Source organism: Ambystoma mexicanum, chromosome 2p (genome assembly GCF_040938575.1).
Source record: "Ambystoma mexicanum isolate Mex_15411 chromosome 2p, UKY_AmexF1_1, whole genome shotgun sequence".
NCBI lineage: Eukaryota > Metazoa > Chordata > Amphibia > Caudata > Ambystomatidae > Ambystoma > Ambystoma mexicanum.
The window spans coordinates 1,121,213,629-1,121,237,459 of record NC_090923.1 but is presented as its reverse complement, the minus strand read 5'-3'; the positions used below and the strand labels follow the sequence as shown (position 1 = coordinate 1,121,237,459).

At 48.7% G+C, this 23,831-nt stretch overlaps 1 protein-coding gene across 1 annotated transcript in view; it reads left to right on the top strand.

Moving 5' to 3' along the window:
* The window catches only part of NXF1 (nuclear RNA export factor 1), a 537,434-nt gene that overhangs the window by 376,583 nt on the left and 137,020 nt on the right, over window positions 1–23,831 (top strand). The window contains exons 14-15 of the mRNA XM_069645157.1: window positions 17,675–17,782; window positions 18,013–18,071. Of these exons, the coding sequence (XP_069501258.1) occupies window positions 17,675–17,782; window positions 18,013–18,071 (167 nt within the window). The remainder of the gene's footprint in view (window positions 1–17,674; window positions 17,783–18,012; window positions 18,072–23,831) is intronic.

Genomic DNA, 23,831 nt, shown 5'->3' with positions numbered 1-23,831 from the left:
CCCTGACTTGCGGCGACTTTCCAAGGCTGCAGAATCCCAATGCCCGGAATACCTCAAACATCTGAGAGTGCATTGTCTTCCGAAGTGCGAATCCAGCCAAAACTTCATGGGCATCCAGTGGACCCTACAGAAGCAGGAAATCTGCGTCCAGAGTTCCCTCACCAGAGTCCAGGACGGAGGGATCCAGGAACTTCAAACCGGAGCTGTTATTCTTTGTTGCTGAGAAAGACGCCAAAACCGCAAAGAGCCGCTGAATCCCAAGGAATCCTTTGCTGCCAAGTCCCTCTCTTGGGTGCTGCCACAGGAGCCCACCAGACGTCCTCCCTTTCATCACCACGACCAAGGACCAGGAACAAGGGTCTGTTGCACTGCAACCAGAAGGCATCCAGATGGAACAACTTCAGTTCGAAGGCACTGTGGGGCTTGGGTTACATTATCCTTTTGCCATTTGTGGTGCTTCCTACTATTGGGAGTGCTATTTAACCCTACTCTAAGTTCACCTCAACTCACTTGCATTAGCCTTTCAGCTTGTGCTTCCTCCAGTTAACTCCTCTTGAGTTGCTGTGATTTCTTTTTGAACACTGACTATTTAAGAACACTTTTCTAAGAAGAGCATCAGAACCTTGACTTTGCCCATTGACTTTGGCTGTCCTAGCTGGGATAAGACAGCCTGCATCCCTTTGGGAGAATCAAACTGTTTTTATAGAATACCAGTCTGTTCTGATCTAACTCTAACCGTTCCCTCCTTATTAACTCAATAATGCAAAGGTCATACAAAATAAGTGTTATACGGCCCTCAAATAACATCTCCCTTGGTGCTGGAAAATGTGTAGCATATGAATGAATTACTCACCTGCTTTATTGTTCACTTCTTGAATTGAATCCTAACTTGGGATTAATGTTACTGCTAGTTACTTCTTTTTAAAGAATGCTTTAAATATCTGTGTGGATAAATATTTTTCGGGGGCTTCTGGAATCTGCTTAGATCACATGCTATGCATAGGCCAACATCTAGTGAAAGCTGCGGAGTATTACAGTTGTTGTTGTCGAAACTCAGAGATGTCGACAGGTCGTGCCAGTAATACTATCCCTAGTGTGACGTCTACTGTACCCATGGACCTTCACGCGTTTAGGTCCCTCAGATTGTTTTTTTTTTCCGCCATCATGAACGGTCGCTTCTCGCAGAGTTCAATATCAGCTAACGCCATTTGCTAATGCAAAGTTTAAAATATAATTACTCTTTCTGTCCTTTCTTTGCCCGACGCTATGCACTAGACGCAGTGAAGAATCAAGATAAAGGACAAGACAATCAGTCAGACGGAGTCAACTTTCAACGGATCCCTTCAGCCTTGGAATGCCCAGCGGGCCTAGGCCCTTACAGTAGGGAGGTTGGGGCGGGGCGGTCATTATACAATGTATTTTTCCACCTCTTCCCTATCACCCGGCTGCCTTTCCCAAAAATGGATAAGACACCTTTTAAATTCTGCCCAAACTGTAATAAAAAGTTTCCGTGGATCGATAAACAGAGTTTGTAACCTGTGTTTAAACCGCGACCACAAGACCCTTATAGATCGCAGAACGAAACGCTTGGCCCATCACGCCATGCAGGCCGAGGCCGCCATGGACGTGGAGGGGGGCTTCCTGTGGCGGCAGCGACTCCGCCTTTTCGGACGGCGAGGGTGACCGGGAACAGCCATGTTGCCAAGTGCTAGCCCCTGACCCTGGGAGGCAGGCCGGCGGCTCTGTTGTGGGGACTACACCCGGCGGCAAGAGCACTCCATCTTCCCACACTAAACACACAACCCGCGGTGATGTGTCGGCTCCGCCAGACAATCGCCGAGATTCGGCATCTAGGGGCAGATCAGTGGATTCCCTGTCCTCTGGGCACTCTGTTGGGGAGAATTCTCATAATGTGCCAATTCCTCCCACCTTAGAGCCCTCCAGCTCTCTTGCTAAACTTTGGGACTATGAACTTTTTAATTCTCTTTGTTTTCTGTGTTTATTTCTTTTAGTTATGGAGTCTAAATAACTCCATAGGCATCATATTTTCATTTGTCACACAGCACCCTCAGTGGAGTGGCACAGGGAAGCCTTTCCAGGCTTGCCCAAGGTTTAAATGCCTTCTCTGGGATCAACTTATAGTGCAAGTAAAGTGAAATTGACTATACTAGTTTTAAATTCCTAGAACCAGCACACCCTATCTTTAAAGTAGAGTGCTGGAGGGGTTACTTAGTATCCCCCTATGTCCAGATACTCATGTAGCAGTCAAATTCTACCCTTTCTTCTCGGAATGGCTGCTACAGTGAACAACCATGATTTTTCCCGCTCGCAAACACCGGTAGCGTTAAACTGCGGGAGCCATGTTTTCGCGTTTCAGCTTCTCGCGGCTACCGCAAATAGCAACAATGCGTTTCCTGCTTTTTGGGAGTCCGGAGGATCTTCCAAAAGCTCTACGTCAGCTTAAAAGCAACGCACACAATCTAGTGTTCCTCTCCCTGGCTCTATGGCTTCCAGAAACAACTTTGTGGCATTTCAACTAGCTCCGAGATGGATGTCCCGGTGGCTTACTTCGGAGTTGATTGGTCCCACCAACTCAAAGGTAGAAGTCGTCCTTTCAGGGGCTTCTCTGTCGATGCAAACTTGGCATTTCGGCACTGCAGCAGAGCTTCACCGGGCAAACCAACGGTCCAGGAGTTGCAGCAGGTGTCCTCTTCAAGCTCTTCTTCAGTTCCTTCGTCCAGTGTTCGACTCTGCCTTCCAAGCCAAAAGACTAGCTTTTTATTCAGTTCTCTCCCATTCATTCCAGCATAGCTGTCACTCACCCAGCAGGGTGCCTGTCCTCGCCGGACAGTCAGCCAGCCAATTACCACAGAGTGCATCTGGGTCTCATAGCAGACTAAGCACAGGGAGTTTTGCGCACCTCCTTCACTTCCTGCCTACCCCAGACACTATGGAACCAGAGGCGAGGGGGGGGGGGCATAAGCAAATTTCCCTGACCAGCACTAAAAGTCCATGGTCTAGTCCAGCTGTACTAGTACCAAAGGCAGGATCCAAAGAGTTGAGATTCTGTGTGGACTATAGAGCCCTTAATGCAGTCACCACGACTGATGCTGATGCCCATCCTTTACCTAGGACAGATGAGCTGGTGGACAAACTTGGTTCAGCCATGCACCTCAGTACATTTGATCTAACATCAGGCTATTGGCAAATGGCTCTGACAGACCATCCCAAGGAGAAAACTCCATTTTCAACCCCAGGAGGCCTCTACCAGTTTAAGGTTATGCATTTTGGGCTAAAGAATGCACCTGCTACATTCCAAAGGATGGTGAATCATGTTCTGAATGGGATGGAGGACTTCTGCATGGCATGCTTGGATGTGTTCAGCCCTACTTGGAAGGAACATATTGACCACTTAGGATATGTATTGCAGGCTCTTGAGCAGGCCAATCTGACCATAAAGGCAAGCAAATGTCAAATTGGTCAGAGTAAAGTGGTCTACCTTGGACATGAGGTAGGAGGAGATGAAATGAGGCCATTGCCTAGCAAAGTACAAGCTGTACAGGACGGGGCCACCCCTACTACTCAAACCCAAGTGAGAGCCTTTTTAGGTCTCACAGGTTACTATAGGAACATCAGAGAACTATGGGACCATAGCTTCTCCCTTGAATGTGGTGATCTCACCCATACTCCCCAAAAAGGTCAGGTGGAATGAGAAGTGCACGAAGGCATTTGAAGGACTCAGGCAAGCCCTTTGTCAAGTGCCAGTCTTAAGAGCTCCCGACTACAGCCAATCCTTTATTGTACAGACGATGCTTCCAATACAGGTACAGGTGCAGTTCTGAGTCAGCTGGATGAGAAAGGCTAAAGGAACCTGAGACAAGGTGGGCAACCATAGAACGTGAATGTTTTGCCATTGTGTGGTGTTTGAAGAAGTTTAGACCATACTTGTATGGATCTACTTTTGTAATTCAAACAGACCACCAACCCTTGAGATGGTTAATGCAGATGAAGGGGGAAAATCCTAAATGGTTAAGATGATCAATCAGCCTACAGGGGTTTGATTTTTACCATTGAACATAGGTCAGGGTGTAATCGCCAAAATGCTTATGGTCTCTCCAGAAAGTATGACCGACTGAAGTAAGAACGTTCGTCCAGGGGTGGAGTAAATCCTCCTGTCCCTTAGTCTGGGGGGGGGGGGCGAGTGTTAGGGAGAATTCTCAGAAATGTGCTAATTCCCTCCACCTTGGAGACACCCAGCAACTTTGCTGGATTTTGATGACTTCATTTTTTTTAACCTTGACAGTGAGAGACCCATTTTTTCCCATGCTCTCATGTATTTTAATGTGATTCCTGAGCTTTGTGTTTCATTTGGTTATGGAGCCTGACAAACTCCATAGGCATCATCTTTTACATTGTGTCACACAGCACCTTCAGGGCAGTGGCACAGGGAAATCTTTCAGATTTCCCAAAGGTTTAAATACCTTCTCTGGGATAACTGTTTCCCAGAGCAGTAAAGTGAAATTGACTTTACTTACATTTGTAACTTTCTAGACCCAGCACACACGACCTTAAAATAGGACATATCGCCAAAGAGGCATGGCGTATTGACTACTCCATCTGCTGGTGAACACCGCCATCACACTAAGCTTGTTCAGAGATTGACTGTCGCAAGCGGCTGTCTCGGGAGCGTGAGGGTTCAGTGCGGCTTGACGGTCAGGAATTTAGTGTAGCATTTGGCGAGGTCCTTTCCTCGAATCCAGCGTTGGAGTGTTCAACCATCGAAGAGGCGGAGTGAAGCAAGTCACGAAGTGAGCAAAAAAGAATCTTGCCGCCAAAGGGTGGGACGCTGTTGATAGATAGAGCAACCATGCCGAGCCGAGTGACCAAGCCAGTGACGGTGACCGCGCCAGTGCTGTGGCAGCAAGGTGGGTGTGAGCAATTAGCACTACACTGTGTACTGAGTTACAGCTCGACCCACATTTAGAGGAAGTTAGAGGGAGTGTATCCGGCGTCAGCCCTTCCCCTCCTTATCTCGGTGTGGTACCTGAGGTGGGGGACAAAGTGAGGTGTGCGAGCTCTGTGCACAGGGCTGCTGTGGGGCGTGTCATTTGTGGTTGTACACATTTGCTTTAACAGCTTCCTCGTTCTACTCTGGGGCAATTGTCTTAAATCGGCCAGGATTCCAGTAGAGCTTTTACTATGGGTGAACAAATGGAGTCCTCATGTGAGCCCCCTCGAGAGCTCTAACCAAAGACTGACATAACCCATTGTATCCTCTCACACACAAACATTTTGCAAGAAGCGGAGGATGCGACCGGGGGGTCCCTCTGCCGGAGGGGGGTGGGCGGGGGGCTCAGCCCCGTATCGCTGGAAGAGCCTTTTTCGAATATCACCAGCCCCCCCATGTGCGCACCAACCCTGGAAGCGGTGGAGGCAGGGGATTTGGGGGGGTGACATTGAAAGGGAAGGGAATGGGTCTCCCCTCCTGGACAAACAATCTGAGCCTACTCCAAACAGAAGGGGATTGTCATCTGCATCATTAAAGATTTCAAAAATGAATCAAGGGGCGGAGATCGGTCAAACGAGGGAAGTCAGCACACCCTGAGTAGACACTTTTGTTTTTGGTTCAGGGAACTGTAAAAAAGACAATGTTCCCTATAATTACAGAGTAAAGCAGGGTTGGAAACCCTTTGGGATTACGCCTGTGGCTGGATTTAAATCGTTAAATTTGTACCAGGATGCACAAACCAAAACTGGAAATGAAGCACACAAGGATAAAGGGTCACTCGCCCCCCTCAGGTCCTTGGACCCACCACCATTCCAGCACTTACCAAAAAGGGCAACGGAGAAAAATGGTGCGGCATTAATTTGTGGTGAGGTGTCCTGTTCTAAGTCTGATATCCATACACACATGGCCCCCCTCTCCCTCTCTCAGGGCTCCTCAAGGGGCACTCTTACAGCAGGCACCCTTCCCAAGTAAACATTATCGAAGGACACGCAGATGGAAGAACAGTCAAAAAGAGTTCTCCATTGATCCAAAACTGATATCCGCTTTTGCAATCACCTATGAAATTGAGTCTCAGAATGACAATTGAGGGACCACACGACCACTATTTCTGTTGCACTCCAAAATGATTTATGTGGAAGGCTTCATCACTGCCTCTACGAACCTTGATAAAAATTCGGACCAGATAACAAATATTCTCAAGAGTATATTGGATCCGATTATTGGGGAAAAAGAAAAAAGGAGATCAGAGAGGTTAAGTTGTCACTTTCAGTCTTTGGGAGCTGGGGGTACTATGGTTGGCGCAGAGAGTCTGGTACTGCCACTTAACCCCAGGCCTGCTCAATCTAATACTGGCGCAGTCAAAAAAGGTAAAAATGTAATCTTAAAGGACAAATCAATTCAGACTGAGCGACCAACTCAGGAAGAAAAGTGTACAGAGACGGTGGGTAATCCTTCAACAAAAGATGCTAGTTCTCAGGCAGCTGAGGTAGTGAAACGATCGTCTTCAGTTTCAGTGAAGTCATTTGGGGCTGGCCCCTCTAATAACAACACTGTTAAACTGTATGATATGTTCAAGAAGCCACAGTTTAGTCGTTCAGGGTTGCGAGGCGAGAAATTGATGGTAAATAAAAGTGGGGCCAGGACATACGCCAACCCCTGCAGTTCAACGAAAAAACGTAAAACTGGTACAAATACGCCATCTTTGAAGGACTCCTGCGAAATCAAAAAAGTAAAGTAGCTATACCAAGAAATCTATTATGTCCTGCAAAATCGGTGACTTTCGAGAAAAGATCAATGAAACTTGGTGCCACTCCAAGGCAATCTAGATCGGAGTCCTCGGAGGGGAGTAGATGTGATCTCCAACAAAAGTGTTGAGAATTTGTTGATTAACTTATCTGTTTATTCAGAAGGAAATGACTTTAGCGATGTTGAAGCAGGAAATGCACTCTGAGTTGGAGGTAAGCTTCCAGGATGATACTCCTCCAATCAAGGTGAAGCCCATAAGGGAAACCCAACAGCCCACTGAGCCTGGGGTAAAACCGGTGGGTAATAAGGCATTGGATATGGTTGACCGGATCCCTTCACGTGAGGGATTGACAAAGAGATTTACTTGGAAATCAAGAGTTCACTCTACTACTGAAGGGCCGACAACATTACCGGAGTCTGAAGAGCCTGGTCTCCCTCCCACGGGACCCCATGAGTTCATGACTTTGGAAAGCAAGAGAAGATGGTTGCTGTCCAAGAAAACAGAAACCGAAAGCCCTGGAACAATAAGTGTTGGGAGTCCTTGTGCTGTAGCTCTCGAGCTTTTGCTGCTTTTTCTAGAGATTTTTCTCATTTTTTGGTTAAATAGATCCTCAGGCTCCACCGTTTCCACATACGATCAATGGGGATCCGTTTCAGAGTTTTCTACGCCCCTCAAGGGTGAAGATTTCATCGAGTTACGCTTTTGGAGGATTCCAGAAGTTCCGAGGCCTACCCCGGACATGGCCCAGGAGAATGGAAGCTCGACGCCCGGGAAGCTGTTCAGGACCTGCCCTGGATGCCAGCTTCAGAATGTTTTCAAGGAGGACAAGCATTCGTTATGCCTCTGTCTCCATGAGGACAACACGCACACGGAGAAGGACTGTGCGTTTTGTGGGAACTTGTCGGAGCGGACCATGAAGGATCGCCACCTCCGTCTCGCCAACTGGCTGGAAGGGAAGAGCCCATCAGGCGAGAAGAAGAAAAAGAAGTCAGAGCGGTCTTCTAAGTCCTGTGAGGGCGCCCCGGCGACGGGGGCCCAACAAAAGGCCAAGCACCACGAGTCCGCGGGCTCCGGGAGCGCCGAACGGTCGGGCTCCTTGGCTGCCAGGCAGGGCGCACCCTCCCTTGCGCCATCAACCACGAGCCAACGCTCTGGCTCGGGTAAGAGGAAGTCCGAGAACCCGGCGAAGCTTCTGGAGAGGCCCCGGTCGATCTCGAAGATTGCGGCAAAGGGGGAGCGAGGCTCGGACCCTCCCCCCAAGGTGAAGGCCCCAGGCGTACAGAAGGTGACAATGGCCTTAATTCACCCTGCTAAGACCTCGATTGAGGATGTCGCAGCGGCCCTGGCTCAGCCTGTGGAGGCTACGCCAGTGGAGGCGACCTCAGGACCCAGAGTCTCCCTGGCACCGCGGAGGGAGTCTTCTTTCAGGCCCATTGAGAAGACCCCCACGAAGTCCTCGTTGGAAAAGGTGTGGGATGGGCAGGTGGCCATCGTGGATACGGACACGACCTCTGAAGAAGAGCTCATCGAAGTCGTGGAAGAGGCCCAGCCCATCGGGAGGGATCCCGACGAGGGCGACGAGAGCGACGGTGTCGCCGACGAGGTTCCTGAAGAGCCCTCGCGCCTGTCGTTTCCGGTGCCGCAGGACACTTCGGCGGCCATTTTGTCAGCGATTCAGTCCTTCTGCTCGGAGATAAGGACAAGGTTTTCCCTACCCCTCCCCCCCCCACCCCCCTCCCCCTCCCCCGACGGAGGTACCTGAGCCAGACCCGACGGGGGAACCGGAGCCGGGACCTTCGGAAAGTCCACCGAATAAGAGGACGCATCCTCTGCCACTCTCCCACCTCTGCGGCCCGCTCTGCCTTCCCCCCAGTCTACTACCCACGGGGATGATACAGGCACGAACACGGCTACCACAGGAACAGATGACGACGGAGGCGACGACGGGACATGTGCCCCGTCACCCCCTGCTCGGGCATCCCCGCCCGATGAGATTGGATCCTTCCATGCCATGATTTCCAGGGCATCTAAGCTCTTTCAGCTCTGCCCAGAAGCGAGAAAGAAGGAAGGGTTCCTTTACCAACGGCGCAAGGCTAGAAGGAAGACAGTCCTTGCCGTAAAACAGATGACATCTGGGATGAGGGGCTCTCCCTCCTCAAGAACCCTGCCACGGCGCTGGCAAAAAGGGACCGTTACGAGAAGAAGTACCAGGTCCCCGACGCTGCCCCCTTGTGCCTTCGGGCGCAACCTACCCCGGATTCGGTCGTCTTGGCGGCGGAGAAGAAAGCTGGGGGGGCATCGGCCTCGACTTCAACTTCCCTGCCGGACGGCGAGGGCAGGAAGCTGGACACGATGGGACGACGGGTCATTTCATCCGCAGCGACGACTATCAAGGCGGCCAACGCCCTGGCTATCGTAGCTCGCTACGACAGGGAGTTGTGGTTCAAAATCGCCCCTCTGTTGGACTTCCTTCCGGACGCCAAAAGGGCTGAGGCCCTTGAAATCTTACAGGAAGGTGAGATTGCTTCGGACCACGCCATCACGGTGGCAACGAACATCGCCGACACCGGTTTCCGTCAGTTGGGCAACAGCGTTTGCCTGAGACGACGAGGATGGCTCAAGGTGACGGATTAAGGTTTTGGACATGCCCTTCGACGGGAACAACCTGTTTGGGAAGGCGGTTGATGAGTCCCTTCAGGCCATCAAGACAGACAGAGACTGCCCGGGCACTGGGAGTGCTCCAACAACGACGGCCGTCCTTTCGGCGCTCCGGAGGCAGTCAAGGTGCCTCCAAGGGATCCGGCAGTGGCTCCTCCACGTACCGCCAAGCGGCAAGATCTTCGTCCCAGGAAGCTTACAGGGGACGCAGCAAGTCAGGTGGTGCCCGTCGACAGGGAGGTCAAGGCGGCCTCCAAACAAGATTGAACCGACTGTGGGGTCGGGCCCCCGCCGAAGCACCCCGGTGGGAGGCCAGCTGGCGAGGTTCGTCAGCGTGTGGGAGTCCATCTCCACTGACCGTTGGGTGCTGGACGCCCTGGCCCAAGGGCATGCCCTCGAGTTCCAGAAGAAGTGCCCTCGCATTCCACCCGTGGCCAGGAAGGAAAATCACGTCCCTCAACTACTGTTGGAAGTAAGGGCGATGCTCAAGGAAGGTGTCTACCTACCTGGACGACTGGCTCATCCGGGCAAGGAAAAGGGAGCTTGCCATGGAGCACACTGCGAAGACCGTCCAGCTGCTCACGGACCTGGGGTTCTCCAACTTTCCAAAATCCAACCTGGTTCCGTCGCAAGTCGCCCTGTTTCTGGGAGCCAAGCTCGACACAGGGGCGCGGCTGGCCTCGCCATCGGAGGAAAGGACCAGGACCATTCTGGGCAAGGTGTAACATCTGCTGGCCAAGAACATGGCCAGGGTAAGATCTATCAAGGCCCTCCTCGGGATGATGTCCTCCTGCATTTATCTGGTGCGCCTTTGCAGGCTTCGGATGCGCCCCTTACAAGAGTTCCTCAACGCCCGCTGGGTCCAGTCGACGGTCAGCTTCGAGGACAGGATCCCTCTCAACGAGACGTTTCGTCAGGCGATCTGGTGGTGGGGTACCCGCTCTCATCTGTCGGCGGGCACAGACTTTCAGACGGATGCCTCCCTGGAAGGTTGGGGAGCGCACTCCGGAGGTCTTCACGCGAGAGGCCTTTGGCTCCCGGAGGAGAAGTCACTCCACATCAACATCTTGGAGCTCCACGCAGTGTTCTGGGCCCTCAGGTCTTTTCTTCCGTCCCTCAAGGGCAAGGTGGTGAGGATCTTCACCGACAACACCACCACGATGTTCTTCATCCGGAAGCAGGGCAGAACCAGATCCCCTGCCCTATCCAAGGAAGCCCAGGATCTGTGGCATTGGGCCGTCGCCCAAGGGATGTTTCTGGTGCCTTTTCATCTAGCAGGAATAAAAACACCATCGCCGACTCACTCAGCAGAGAGCTGCACTCGTGCCACGAGTGGGGGGAGCTACGCCAGGATCAAGTGGATCGACTCTTCCGACGATGGGGCGAACCCCAGATTGATCTCTTCGCGACAGCGACGAACTCCAAGTGCCGGAGGTTCGCCAGCAGGTTCCCCCAGCCGAGGAGCATGGGCGATGCTTTCTCGTTCCCCTGGGACGGCCTATTTCTTTGTGTTCCCTCCGCTGCCGTTGCTGCTCCGGCTCATCAACCAGCTCAAGAGGTCCCGGTGCAGGATGATCCTCGTCGCACCGGCGTGGCTGAGACAGATCTGGTTCCCGGACCTTCTGGACTTGTCAACGTCCACACCAGTCAAGCTGCCGACGGACGAAGATCTTCTCTCCAGAGAAGGAGGCGCCATTCTTCACCACAACCCGGAGTCGCTGAACTTGCAGGCCTGGCTCCTGCAGCACTAGAGTTTGGAGGGTACGACATCCCGGCCGACTGCAGAGAGGTTCTTGCAAAGGCCAGGGCGTCCTCAACGCTCAAGTGCTACGGACATAAATGGAAGAGGTTCTCTGTCTGGTGCCGTGCACAGATTAACCCTCTGCGGATTACGGCTCCTCAAGTATTGCCGTACCTACTGTCATTGGCCAAGGCTGGACTAGCTCACGCTTCCATCAAGATGCATCTGGCCGCCATCTCACGATACACCAGAACTACGGGACGGGCGTCCTTGTGGTCTCATCGACTGGTAAAGGAATTTATGAAAGGATTGTTCCGATCATTCCCGCCGGTGAAGGCCCCTACCCCGGCGTGGGAGCTCAACGTGGTGCTGACCAGGCTCATGGGGGGGCCCCATTTGAGCCTATGCATTCGGCACCGTTGAAGTTTCTGTCGTGGAAGACAGCGTTTCTCGTGGCCATCACCTCCGCACGACGAGTCGGAGAGATCCAGGCCCTATCTTGCAAGCCGCCATACTTGACGTTTCACGACACGAGGGTGGTGCTGAGGACGCACCCCTCCTTCATGCCCAAGGTGCCGTCGGACTTCCACCTCAACGAACCCTTGGTGTTGCCAGTTTTCTTCCCGTCTCCTTCGTCGCCGGCTGAAAGTACTCTGCACTCGCTGGACGTAGCTAGAGCGCTGAAGTTCTACGTGGACCGCACAAAGAGTTTTCGGAAGACATCACAGCGGTTTATAAACTTTGGACCTGTGAATCAAGGGAAGGCTCTCTCAAAGGCTTCCATTTGCAGATGGCTCTCCGGCTGCATCATGCACTGTCACCGGTTGGCAAACCGACCGCTGCCCGGCCGTTCCGAGAGCCCACTCGACCAGAGCGATCGCTGCTACCACGGCGTTCCTTTCTGGTGTGCCCCTGCTCGACATCTGCAGGGCTGAGACGAGATTCTACTGCGTCGATCGGGACTCCAGGGAGGAGTCCAGGGTCGGCCAAGCAGTGCTGCGCAGCCTGTTCGCCTAAGGTGAGCCTGGTGAGGAGGTAAGAATTGCTTAATGTTGAGTTTTGGATGTAATGCTTAATGTTGAGCCTTTGCCACCTCCCGTGGTTGTGCATGTGTGTACTGCTATGTATTCTTTTATTCATGAGCATGTGAATCCATGCCAGACCCCATGCTGGAGAAGGAACAAGTTACTTACCTGTAACTGTTGTTCTCCAGCATGGGTCTGGCATGGATTCACATGCGAACCCTCCCGCCTACCCCTCTGCGGCTCTTCACTTGGTTATACTGCCACTTTACGTGCTACCAAATCTGAGGATGGCTGCCAGAGGCGGGGCTTAGGGAGAGGGCAGTCATTGGCTGGGGGCAGTATGACCCAGAGACCAGTGATTGGTTACTACTAAGAAAGACACATCAGAAACGAAACTGATACTGATTTTTTTCTATACCGAGGATTCCCAGCCTGACGACTGGGAATATTCATGAGCATGTGAATCCATGCCAGACCCATTCTGGAGAACAGTTACAGGTAAGTAACTTGTTCCTTATCATGAATCGGGCTAATGTTACAAGATTGTTGCACTGTTGACTCACTAGCTCACCTAAGTTCCAAGGACATAGAGTTGATTGAATTCCACAGTGAGACACGTCATGACAGGGTTATATTACACATGGGAGTGAGGAACATAAAGTGTTTACTCACAAAAGAAGGTCCCAAATGAATTCCTTATGATGTCTCCCTAAGGGAGATGGATACGGACCAGAACACCCGATGTGCACGGTCTACGGAAGGTGAGGTGAAGGAGAGACTAAAACAAGTATTTGAACCGTTGAAAGAAGACCCTCAAGTGTTCCATAATAAAAGGGACGAGGAAGAAATATTAATTGGTGTGCAAGGTGGCAAGAGATCCGTCCTCTTGAAAAAGACTGAAGGAGGAGTAGCTGAAAGTTGTGAGGATTGGAGTTGGTTAGCGGGATCTCGACAGTTAAAATCATAACACCAGATAAAACAATTGATATCTTCCCAAAAAAGGTGTATTTGGTAAGCTGGAATGTGAGGGGCTTTTCACATCTGTTTGGGAAAACCTGCATTTGACATGTCTAAAGATCTTATCTGTCTCCAGGAAACATGGTTACGAGAGACTCCACTCCTGGAAGGATATGAAATTTATTTAAATCCAGCTCTAAAAGGTTTAAAAGGGAGGCCCATGTCAGGGCTCCTAACAGGCATTAAACGATCTTGATGGTGCTATCCTCTGTCAATAAAAATCCGTGGATCCAACTTACTACAGTGACATCATCAACAATGGTATTGGGGGATTTTTCGGAGTGGAGGATGTTGATTTGTAACGTCTATTGGTGACCGGGTCTGAGGTCGGACCACAACATCAAAAATGTTCTTTTACAGGCTGTAGACGAAGCCAGGATACTTTGTGTAAACCTTGAGGTGCTCCTCTGTGGGGACCTCAACATGGAATGCTTTGATAAAAACGGCAGCAACATAAAAAGAGGACTTGACTTCGAAAAAGAACTAATTATGAGAGAAATTTATATGGTCATTGGCAGCATAAGGGGTGGCAAGCCTGCAGCAAAAACTTGGAAACGAGAAAGTCAAGACAGCACACTGGATTGTATCTTTGTCACTGAAGGATTGATGGAGGGAACTCAGGTCCTTGGTAGTGGTACTCACGGACCAGAGTGACCATAACATTCTTGAGTTGGAAAGTGAGGTTTGGGATAAGTGTGTTTAAAATCCCAGATCGGCACCAACCAGACCATCACTACGAACTGACATCAGGAGGAAACGGGCTCTGAATAAAGAGGAGAGCTACGTCAACTCTATTAAACTCTTATTTTGCTTGACTCCGATGTTGGAGATAAAAGAGCTGATATTTTAAATTATCCAGACGTACTTGTGGCTTTTCTTGACAAGAGAAAAGGAAAGGACCATACCATTGTATACCGGCATGCCTTTGATGAACAAATTGCAGCCAAAACAAGTTGTAGCTAGGGCAAGTAGGCGTGCTAAAAAAATCAAACTCCCCTAGTAATCTAGCCCGCCTCAAAAAGTCTAATAACTTCAAGAACTGGCTGAGACAACACAAATACCAAATAAGACAACAGGACAGTGAAAAGATGCTAGAATTGGTCACAAGTAAAAACATCTCGGGCATCTGGAAACTTATAAAAGACCTGAGCACGCTGGTGTATTTGAGAATTGTAAATCCAGTATCCTCTCGAGCGTGGGTGGACCATTATCGGAAATTGTATCTTGCTAATAATGTTGGCCCGATAAATAGCTGTCTAGATTCAAACGAAGCATGGGATCTAAAGTACGATGAACAGGACATTTTAGACCTGCTAAAAAAAAATTCAAGTTCCTCAAGGGCGGCCGGGCCAGATGGTCTTACCAATGACACCCTTAAAAAAGACCTGGAAAAATGGGCTCCGTTCATGGTAAAATTGTTCGGTATCATAAAGAGGGTAAAGAAGATCCCAGTCTCCTGGACCAAGTCTATAGTCGTTCGCATATTCAAGAAGGGCGATAGCTCAGATCCACTCAACTATAGGCCTATCGCCCTTCTCGATGTTGTGGGAAAAATATTTGCTGCTGTAGTTCTGAGGCAATTGAATGCTTGGAGCTGGGTTACTAACCATCAAGACCCATGGCAGTCGGGCTTCCGTAAAGGCGCAGGCACGACTCTGAATGTGTTCATTATTAACATACTAAAATGCATGGTAAAACAAAAAAAGTCCATCCATATTGCGTCAGTTGATCTAGAACAGGCGTTCGATTCTGTGGATCGAAGAATTTTATGGAACAAATTGAGGAAATGGGGGTGTCCAAACGATCTGAGAGCCCCTGGAGGCCCTACACAACGAAACGTCGCTCAGGATCAGACTAGACAGAAATGGAACGCTGTCAAACAATATAACATCACAAAATGGTCTGAAATGGGGGTGTCATCTGGCACCAGCGGTCTTCCGTTTGTTCATATCAGACATGTTTGAAGCCTTTAAAACAACAAGAAGCTTCCCGCCCAAGATCGCGGGTCGCCAGTGGGTCGTCTGCTGTTTGCAGATGATCCATTACTACTGGACCAGACCGAAATAGGCCTGCAACGACAGCTGCGAGCTCTAGAGCTATATGTTCAGGAAAATGCCCTTAGGATCAATCCAACAAAATCAAAAATTCTAACCTTGGGACCAAACAAACAAGTAAATAAGAGTAAGAAATTCAAGTGGTTCCTAAATGGGGAGCTAGTTCCAGTTGTTTCATCAATGGTATATCTTGGGATCACACTAAATGATAGTATTAATGATGGACCAGGAGAATGCAAAGCAAAGTTAAAAACTTAGCATCACAAGCTTTGCTCATCAATCAACGCTACTGTTCCTTTTCCTGCCTACCTCTTATAGACTTCTATAAATTAAGTCTCTCCAATTTTGACTTGTGCAGCGGAGGCAAACTTCTTTATAAATCCAAAGGTTTGGTCCTCCCTGGAGGGACTTTTTTGGAAAAGGGTATTGAGGCTTCCAAAGACCATACCAATTGAATGTGTAAGGAAGGAACTGGGCCTAACGTCACTGTATACTGCCACGGTATGGAAGTCATTGGCTCTATACAGGAAATGTGTTAGTCCGCAGGATAGAAGTGGATTTTCCATTTTTAAAAAAGCCCCGACAAGTAAACAGGTTCCTGCATTGACTACGTGGCAGAAAACTTGCACATGTATCCTGGAATAACATTGCACTAACAGAAAAATTGCTAACGGAAGATCCATCCAGGGTCAAGAAAAAGCTCCTGGACCATGATTGGATCTTGACCCAGGAGAAGTTGTGGTCATACAAAATTGCTGTCCCAGGGCGCGACGAAATTTACACTAGGGGCACGGTTCTTCCATACCTGGAAAAGTTCCCTTCTACAGTGGAAAGGAAAAACTTCTTAAGATTCCGGTTAAACCTTTATCCAACAAGGGAAGTTACAGAAAGAAGAAAAAAGGCCCGGTGGGTCGATTATTATCCTGTTTAATTTGTGATAATGGGGCAGAAACCCTTACCACTTGGTTATGAGATGTAATTCATTAGCAGTTATAAGAGACAAATGGTTGGGAAAATTCCTAGGAGAATTCAAAACAAGAACAATGGTCAATTTTAAGATGGGGAAGGAAACTATCTCTGACCCTCTTGAACTTTTTGAAGGACATTTTTGCAATTTTGGACAATTGGGTCCTTTTTGTGTTTTATTAAAAAATTCATTTTGAGGTCCTTATGTTATTTAAATGTGGTGTTTTTCATTTTCCTTTTGACCTTGTTCTTTGTGTGCATTTAAGGTTTTAATGTAAACCAATTGATGATGATAATATTTTTTTAAAAAAATAGGGTGCTGGAGGGGTTACCTAGTATCCCCTTTGTCTAGCTTCTCATGTAACATTTTTGTTATCCTTTCCTCACCGAATGGCTGGTGGCAGTGGTTTTGTTTCAACTACCGTGGTGTGCATTTACCGCGGGCTGCATTCGCAGCTGCAGTAAAGCACCCAAGGGTGCCATTTTTGTCAAAATGGCCCGGTCTTCTTTTTTCTGCATTTCTTTATGGAAAGGTCCTTGAGATTTACTCTGCGCGCCAAACCAGGTTTGGTCCCACTGTTCGCTTTGCCTTTGGCGGGATCCTTTACTTCTCACATTCCCTCTTCAGATAAGCCTGGCTACTTGGCTCCCTACCACAAACTGTGTAGTACAGACCTATACCAAAGATTGTTTTTTGGGAACTCCTGTAGTCCTAATTGTATGTGGTGGTCCCAGAGTGTACTGCATGCAGTTATGTCTAACACAACCATACACTTTGAGAGGCATAGAAATGTTACCCATAAAAAGAGAAAAAGACTAGGTGAGAGGGGGAAACGATTCCCCTTCACCTAGGGACAAAGTAAAATAGTTACCTAGACAAAGCAAAGGGTTATGGGGTTAACACAGGTCAGGAAGATTTGTCATTCATATGAAAATCTTACCCAACATCCAGTGTGGGTGTGTGGACTAACTGTACTTCACTGCCAGCCTTCCTTCCTCCAACCGCCCCTTCTCCCTACGGATTAAGCCTGAAAGCTCTACCCCATAAGAAGGTCTGATCTTTCCTTTTGGTGTTTACCACTGTCCTAACTTTAGGCTAGCAGATTAGAGCCCTCACCAGAGGATTGCAAAGAAATCCCCCTAGCACTTCTCTTCCGCCCACTCTCGTTTTGAGTGTAGCCTTGACCCTTCATTTACATCTAACCCATGGAGAGCCAGGCTAAGAATCTCTGCAACCCAGGATTGTATTGTTCTTTCTGAATGCTAAACTTATGGTCTATGAAAATGCTTTCGAGTTTTTATTTCCGTGGCCGAAATTATCCTAATTGTGTGAGGTATTACTTTATGAGGCCTTCTGTGTCTTGATGAAACATTTACTAATCTTGCCTCACCCTATTTGAGGCCTTTTTGTGTCTTGATGAAACATTTACTAATCTTTCCTCTCCATATTTGGTGCAGATATTATTCGGTCTATGACTCTGGCAACAGGCAAGCTTTGTTGGATGCATACCATGATGGGGCCTGCTGTTCAATAAATATCCCATTCTTTACCCAGAACCAGAACAGGTGATTATATTTCACTGACTTGTTTTGTTTTAGTTCCCTCCTCTCTGCTCATGCATCATAAAACGGAGAGTGGACTGTAAAGGTTGCAGGAAGATTGTATTGTGACTGGAGAGGTTATCGTATGATGCATGGCCATTTTTTTTGTAAGCTACGTTTCGAAGTATGGTACATCTGTGTGAAAAACGTTATTTTTTGCTTTGATTCTGACCTTTGCTGATTTCCATTCTTAGGAATAATCTGTCAGACTACTTCAAAGATAGCCGCAATGTGAAAAAACAAAAGGATCCTAGTAAGTGCACCCATCCTCTTTATATTGTGAGCTTGTTTGTCTATGCTAGGGTATGAGATCATAAAATCGCAAGTGTTTCCTTCTTGTTTGATTCTAAGCTGTCCGCTACTGCCTGTAATGGTTCCAGAAAGCAAATCCTAGAAATAGGCATTTCTCCTTGTTTAGTATCCTGCTATTCTCTATGATGCTGAAGTGTGGGACAGTGTTTAGAAAGAATGTTTGTTTTGCTGCCTTCCCTCCATAGACATCAATGGCATGCCCTAACTTACTAAGCTCATCTGTCTTGGGGGCAGTGGTCAGTTACTACAGCTAGCAGTGCAGGAGAACTCTGTTCTCCCTAGTAAAGTTCAGTTCGTGTTTTTTTACATGCACACATCGCCTTTTATTAAGTGCAGTAGAGACACTTTTATCTCCATAACTTGTTTTTGGAAACGTTGTGGTTACTTGCATGTTGTGTCCAGGGTGCGTATTAAGATAGATTTCTAAAATCATCCGCTGGGGGCAGGAATTTAGGAGCGACCCTATTTATGGTAAACTGAAAAGATACTGACATGTTAGCCAAAACCCAATCAAGATGGGTGGATGGAGCAGTCAATGTTTAGCCTCAGGAAGCGTGTGGCGTAGGGCTACAATGAATCCACACAGAGCAACACCAATAATTCCAGTTAGTAAGTATATGAAAATACAATTGTTAATTGGTGTTTCTTAACACACTAAGCATACTTTTCACATTTTAAGTATTTTACTGCAAAACCATATATCGCACATATTGGTAGGTAGAATTTCAGTTTTGTGCAATATTCTCGCCACTTCTGAGGCCCCCAGCACGTTTTGATGGCATCTTGGATTTTTTCAGTTTTCCGAGTGAGCGTGGACCTTTTTTGGAGTAAGACCTTCCTCCATCTTTTTTGGAGTAAGACCTTCCTCCACCTTTTAAGACAACTGCAATTTATTATTGCAGCACTTTTTGTGCAGTGTTGCTGGGAGCCCTTTGAGCTGCCTTTTTTTATTTTCCTTGTGATAACTATTTCCAGTGATTGGGGGGGGGGATACTTTCTATCCTATAACTTTTATTTTGTAGAATCAGCACACCCCACCTTATTGGAGTGCTGAGGGCACACAATGTATCCCTTTTTCCACTTCTGTAATTTTCTAGTTACAGTGACAAGTTCATCCTGCCCACGCCTCATCAATTTCCTTTCTTCTCCTGCTGTCCCTTCTCTCCCTTCTTTGGCTTCCATGCCTCCCCCCTCTGCCTCCCCTCTTGCCCTCTCCTCCTTCCTCTTCTGCGCCCCCCCTCCCCCCTGGCTCCTTCTACAACTCTGATTTGTACCCCTCCCTGGAAGTCTTTCAAGGTTGGCAACCTTCTCCATATTGCCACTCTCGCTCAGCTGTCAACCACTCCTCCGATATCTGCCGCATCCTGGAAGAACACTCTTTCGCGACCTCTGTGACTTTCTATTCTCCCCTCTGGGCTAACTCACTCTGCAGAGCACACTCTGGATGTTCTGATCTCTTCAGACCTCACACTCTCTATCCCCCCCCCCCTCATCACTCCTTTCTCCTGGAGTGATCACTTTCTCCTTTCCTACCATCTCTCCCTCTCTACCCCTCAGGCCAAGCCAACTCCAGCACTGCCACCTTCCTTCTCGGTCATCCGACTCATGAAGCGTGCGTCAGTTGAGTCTTTTGCCGCCACTTTCTCTCCCCTCCCCCAGGCTGACTTACATCCTGACGCCCTTTCCATGCTTCACTCTTCTATCTCTGATGATCTTGATGCTCTTGCCCCTGTCATGAGGATCCGCTTGAAGGCCAAAGACCAGTGCAACTTCTGGTATGGCTCTGACCTAGTCACCCCTAAGTGTGGGGTGGCTAGGAGGAAATGGCTAGCTTCTTGCGCATCCTCTGACAAACTGGCCTGCCGCCAGCTCCAAAGGCAATTCCGTTCTCTGTCTGCACTAAGAAGAGATCCCACATCCAAGCACACGTCTCTGCAGCATCTAACAGCTCGGCCAAACTCTTTAAAATCTGCAAGGAGCTGGACAATGCTTCTGCAGTCTCTACCTCTCCGGTCCCCTCCCAGGCGCTCTGCACGGCCATGGCTTCTCATTTCATATCTAAAACCCAGGACAATCCTGTCCATACTCTCATCCTCTCCTCCTCCTCCCTCTACACTCTCCTCTCCTTCGCCCCCCCCCACAGCCCCCTGTGGGCACCTCTCCTCCCTCTTTCTCCTCCTTTCCTCTGTGCTCCCCTGTCGAGGTTTTTATACAAGCCTGATCTTTGAAAGTCTCGCCTTAACAGGTTCTTCCCTGTTCTTCCAAAACCATCAAAGACGACATTGACACCCTTGCTCCTGCCCTGGCTGCTTTCTGCAACCACTCCTTTGCCACTAGAGCCTTCCCCTCCCTCCACCCCCAAAGCACTCGTGTACCCTGTTCTCAAGAAAACATCAGCCGACCCATCCTGCCTGGCTAGCTATTGCCCAATCTCCATCACTCCTTTCCTGGGCAAACTCCTTGAAAAGCTGACTCTCTCCCAGCTTAATCTTCACACTGAATCTGTTGGTTGTCTCCATGAAATCAGTCTGGCTTCAGAGCACCCAGAAGCATGGAAACTGCTCTCCTGAACATCTGACGACCTGCTCTCTAACCTGGATTCTAATCTCCCCTCTGTCCTTATCTTACTCGATCTCTCTTCTGCTTTTGACACGGTCAACCATGCCATCCTGCTCAATTGTCTCTATGATAACCTGGCTATCGCTGATCAGGCCCTGGCCTGGCTGACCTTGTTCCTTTCTGATCGACCCTCCCAGGGCCAACTTGGGTCCTTCCTGTCCTCTATCTCACTCTCTACTTGTGATGTTCCTCAGGGGTCTAACCTCTCTCCCTGGCTGTTCAACCAGTACCTGGCACCTCCCGCCCACTGCATTGCCGCTCTCTGCTCCAACTTTCAGTGCTATGCGGATGACACTCAGCTTGTTTTCAGGCTCCCCTCTGCCACTTCTTCTCCTTCTCTCATCTCTGACTGTCTGCTATCCAGGAGTGGTGTGCGCTAACTATCTCTGCCTTAATGCCAGTAAGACGCAGATCCTCCTCATCGGCACACACCTGCACCCTCCTTTCCTATCACTCTGTGGCCGGCCTCCCTTGGCCCTCTTCCTGCTCCCACCTGTGAGGCTAAGAACCTCAGGCTCATCTTCGACTCCACTCTCTCCTTTTCTCCTCACATCTGTGATGTTTCTAAGAAGTCAAACTACCAACTGCATCGCCTCAGAGGTATTCTTCCTTTCCTCTCCTTCCCCCAGACGCTCACTGTCTCCAGAGCTCTGGTTCTCTCTAAGCTGGACTACTGCAACAGCCTTGTTCTAAATCTGCTTGCTTCTACTCTCCGCCCTCTGCAACTCAGTGAGAATAGGACTGAGACGTGTGCTTGGCCTCAAGCCCAGGGATCGTATCGCTCCAGCACTGAAACCTCTGCATTGGCTCCCAGTGCCTGCAAGGATTAAGTTCAAGACCCTCTGCATTCTCCACAAGGCCTTCTGGGGCCTAGGTCTTCAATACCTCCAACGCTTCGTAAATAACTTCCTACTCGAGCTCTTCGCTCCTCCAACTCCCTCAGGGTCAGTCGCTTCTCCAAGCAACAGGTTGGTGGTAGATCTTTCTTCAGCTGGGGCCTGCCTCTGGAACAGCCTCCCTGCCTCTCTGAAACTTGAGGAGAACCATCTCTGGTTCCGGAAACACCTCAAGACCTTCCTCTTTGCTTCTGCCTTCTCTTCCTCTCCTCTGCTGATTTCATGTCTGATACTGCACTGGTGACCTGGCTACCATCTGATTTCGGGCCCAGGTCCCTTCCCGCCCCAGTTGCCCACTTGCAATGCCTCCCTGCAACCTTTGCACTTTCGTCTGTATATATAACCCTACAGTCCCCTTACCTGCACTTTTGGACACCTGCTGTCTGCATGTATCCTTGTACCTGCCACCTGCTGGCCGCACTTCATGTTATTGTTTTGATCGCCTGTACAACACTGCCCCCTCCCATTTCCCCTGGTACTTTCCCCCCTCCCCTCCACTTGCATGATCTCAATGTCACTTGGCCTAGTAAGATTGTTGTCTCTGTCCTCCCTCTGTTCCCCCTTCCTTTCCTCGTTGCACCTTGAAACACATGTGTACAGGCGTGTTATATCATATCATCTGAGTGGCTGGTGACGGTGGGTATTTTCTACCAATTTTCTGTGAAACTTGCACGCAGGCTGTTAGGCAAGATTGTATGTAGTAACCCTGTGGGAGACTACACCAGCCTTGTGGCATCTTGGCAATATGTAACCCAACCTTTGGTATAGGCCTGTATAACACAAGTTGGTAGAGTGAGCCAGGCTTATCGCAAGAGGGGTCAAATTGACCTGTAGGGTTGTAACATAGAGATTCACAGTGACATGTATTCAAATAACACTTATACTCCAGGATTCTTGATTAAAATAATTATTAATTTGTTTTAAAAAAAAAAACCTTCTTTAGAAGGGTGCAATATGCAACACTTAAATACACCTCAAAAATACACTCCTGTAGTTCAGTAAGTAGATACCCTTTTGGGATATGTCGCACACACACTTCCTACACCATGAGGTGACTCAATTGCTAGCACACTGTGGACATTAATAGATCACTTTTTACACTTTAAATGCACTACTGAAGTTATGGCAAGGGAAGGAAACCAAAGTTAACCAGTCTCTCCAAACAAATAAGTAATTCCAAATCCCCCAATGTAATATAAGTTAACGCATTACCAGCTATACAAGTGAAGTATGTATGACTTTTTGAGGGACAGTTAAACACAGTCAGAGGTTAAGAGTCTGCAGGCAGCCAGGACAGCAAATGTCAATTGAGCGAAGTCTAGGGGAGCTGCGGCACTTCTTGAAGATGGCACAAAAGTCTTGCACAATGGTAGTTTTTGTAGTAAAAGAATCACTGTTGGGCAAAAAGCTGGCAGGCTTGTGAAAAGCAATGATGCAAGCAACTCTGCAAACGGCAGCCAATGCAATTATCCAGTGAGAGTAAGCAAGCTACACACAACAAGAGGTAAGTACCCCTTGTTAGGGAGAATTCTCAGAAATGTGCTAATGCCTCTCTACCTTGGAGTGCCCCAGCCCTTTTGCTGGACTTTAGGACTTTTAATTTCGAACCTGGAGAGAGTGAGACCTTTTTACCACTCTCGAATTTTTTCTGTTATTTGGACTCTGTGTTTCTTTTGACTTTGGAGTCTGACAAACTCCATAGGCATCATTTTTTTTATTGTGACCCACAGCACCTTCAGTGCAGTGCCACAGGGCAGTCTTAGATTTCCCAAAGGTTAAAATGCCTTCTCTTGGGGAAATTACTGTTTCCAAGAGCAGGGAAGTGAAATTGACTTTACTTACAAATGTAACTTTCTAGACCCAGCACACGCTATCTTACCATAGGGTGCTGGAGGGGTTACTTAGTATCCCCTTTGTCTAGCTTCTCATGTAAAATGTTTGTTACCCTTTCCTCAATGAATGGCTGGTGTCGGTTGTTTACTTTTAACTACTGTGGTGTGCTTTTACCGCGGCCTGCGTTCGCAGCTGCAGTAAAGCACCCAGGTGTGCCATTTTTGTCAACATGACCCGGAAGTCTTTTTTTGCCATTTCTTTGTGTAAAGGTCCTTCTTGAGATTTACTCTGCGCGCTAAACCAGGTTTGGCCCCTTTTGTTCGTTTTGCCTTTGGCGGGATTCACGAGTGAAG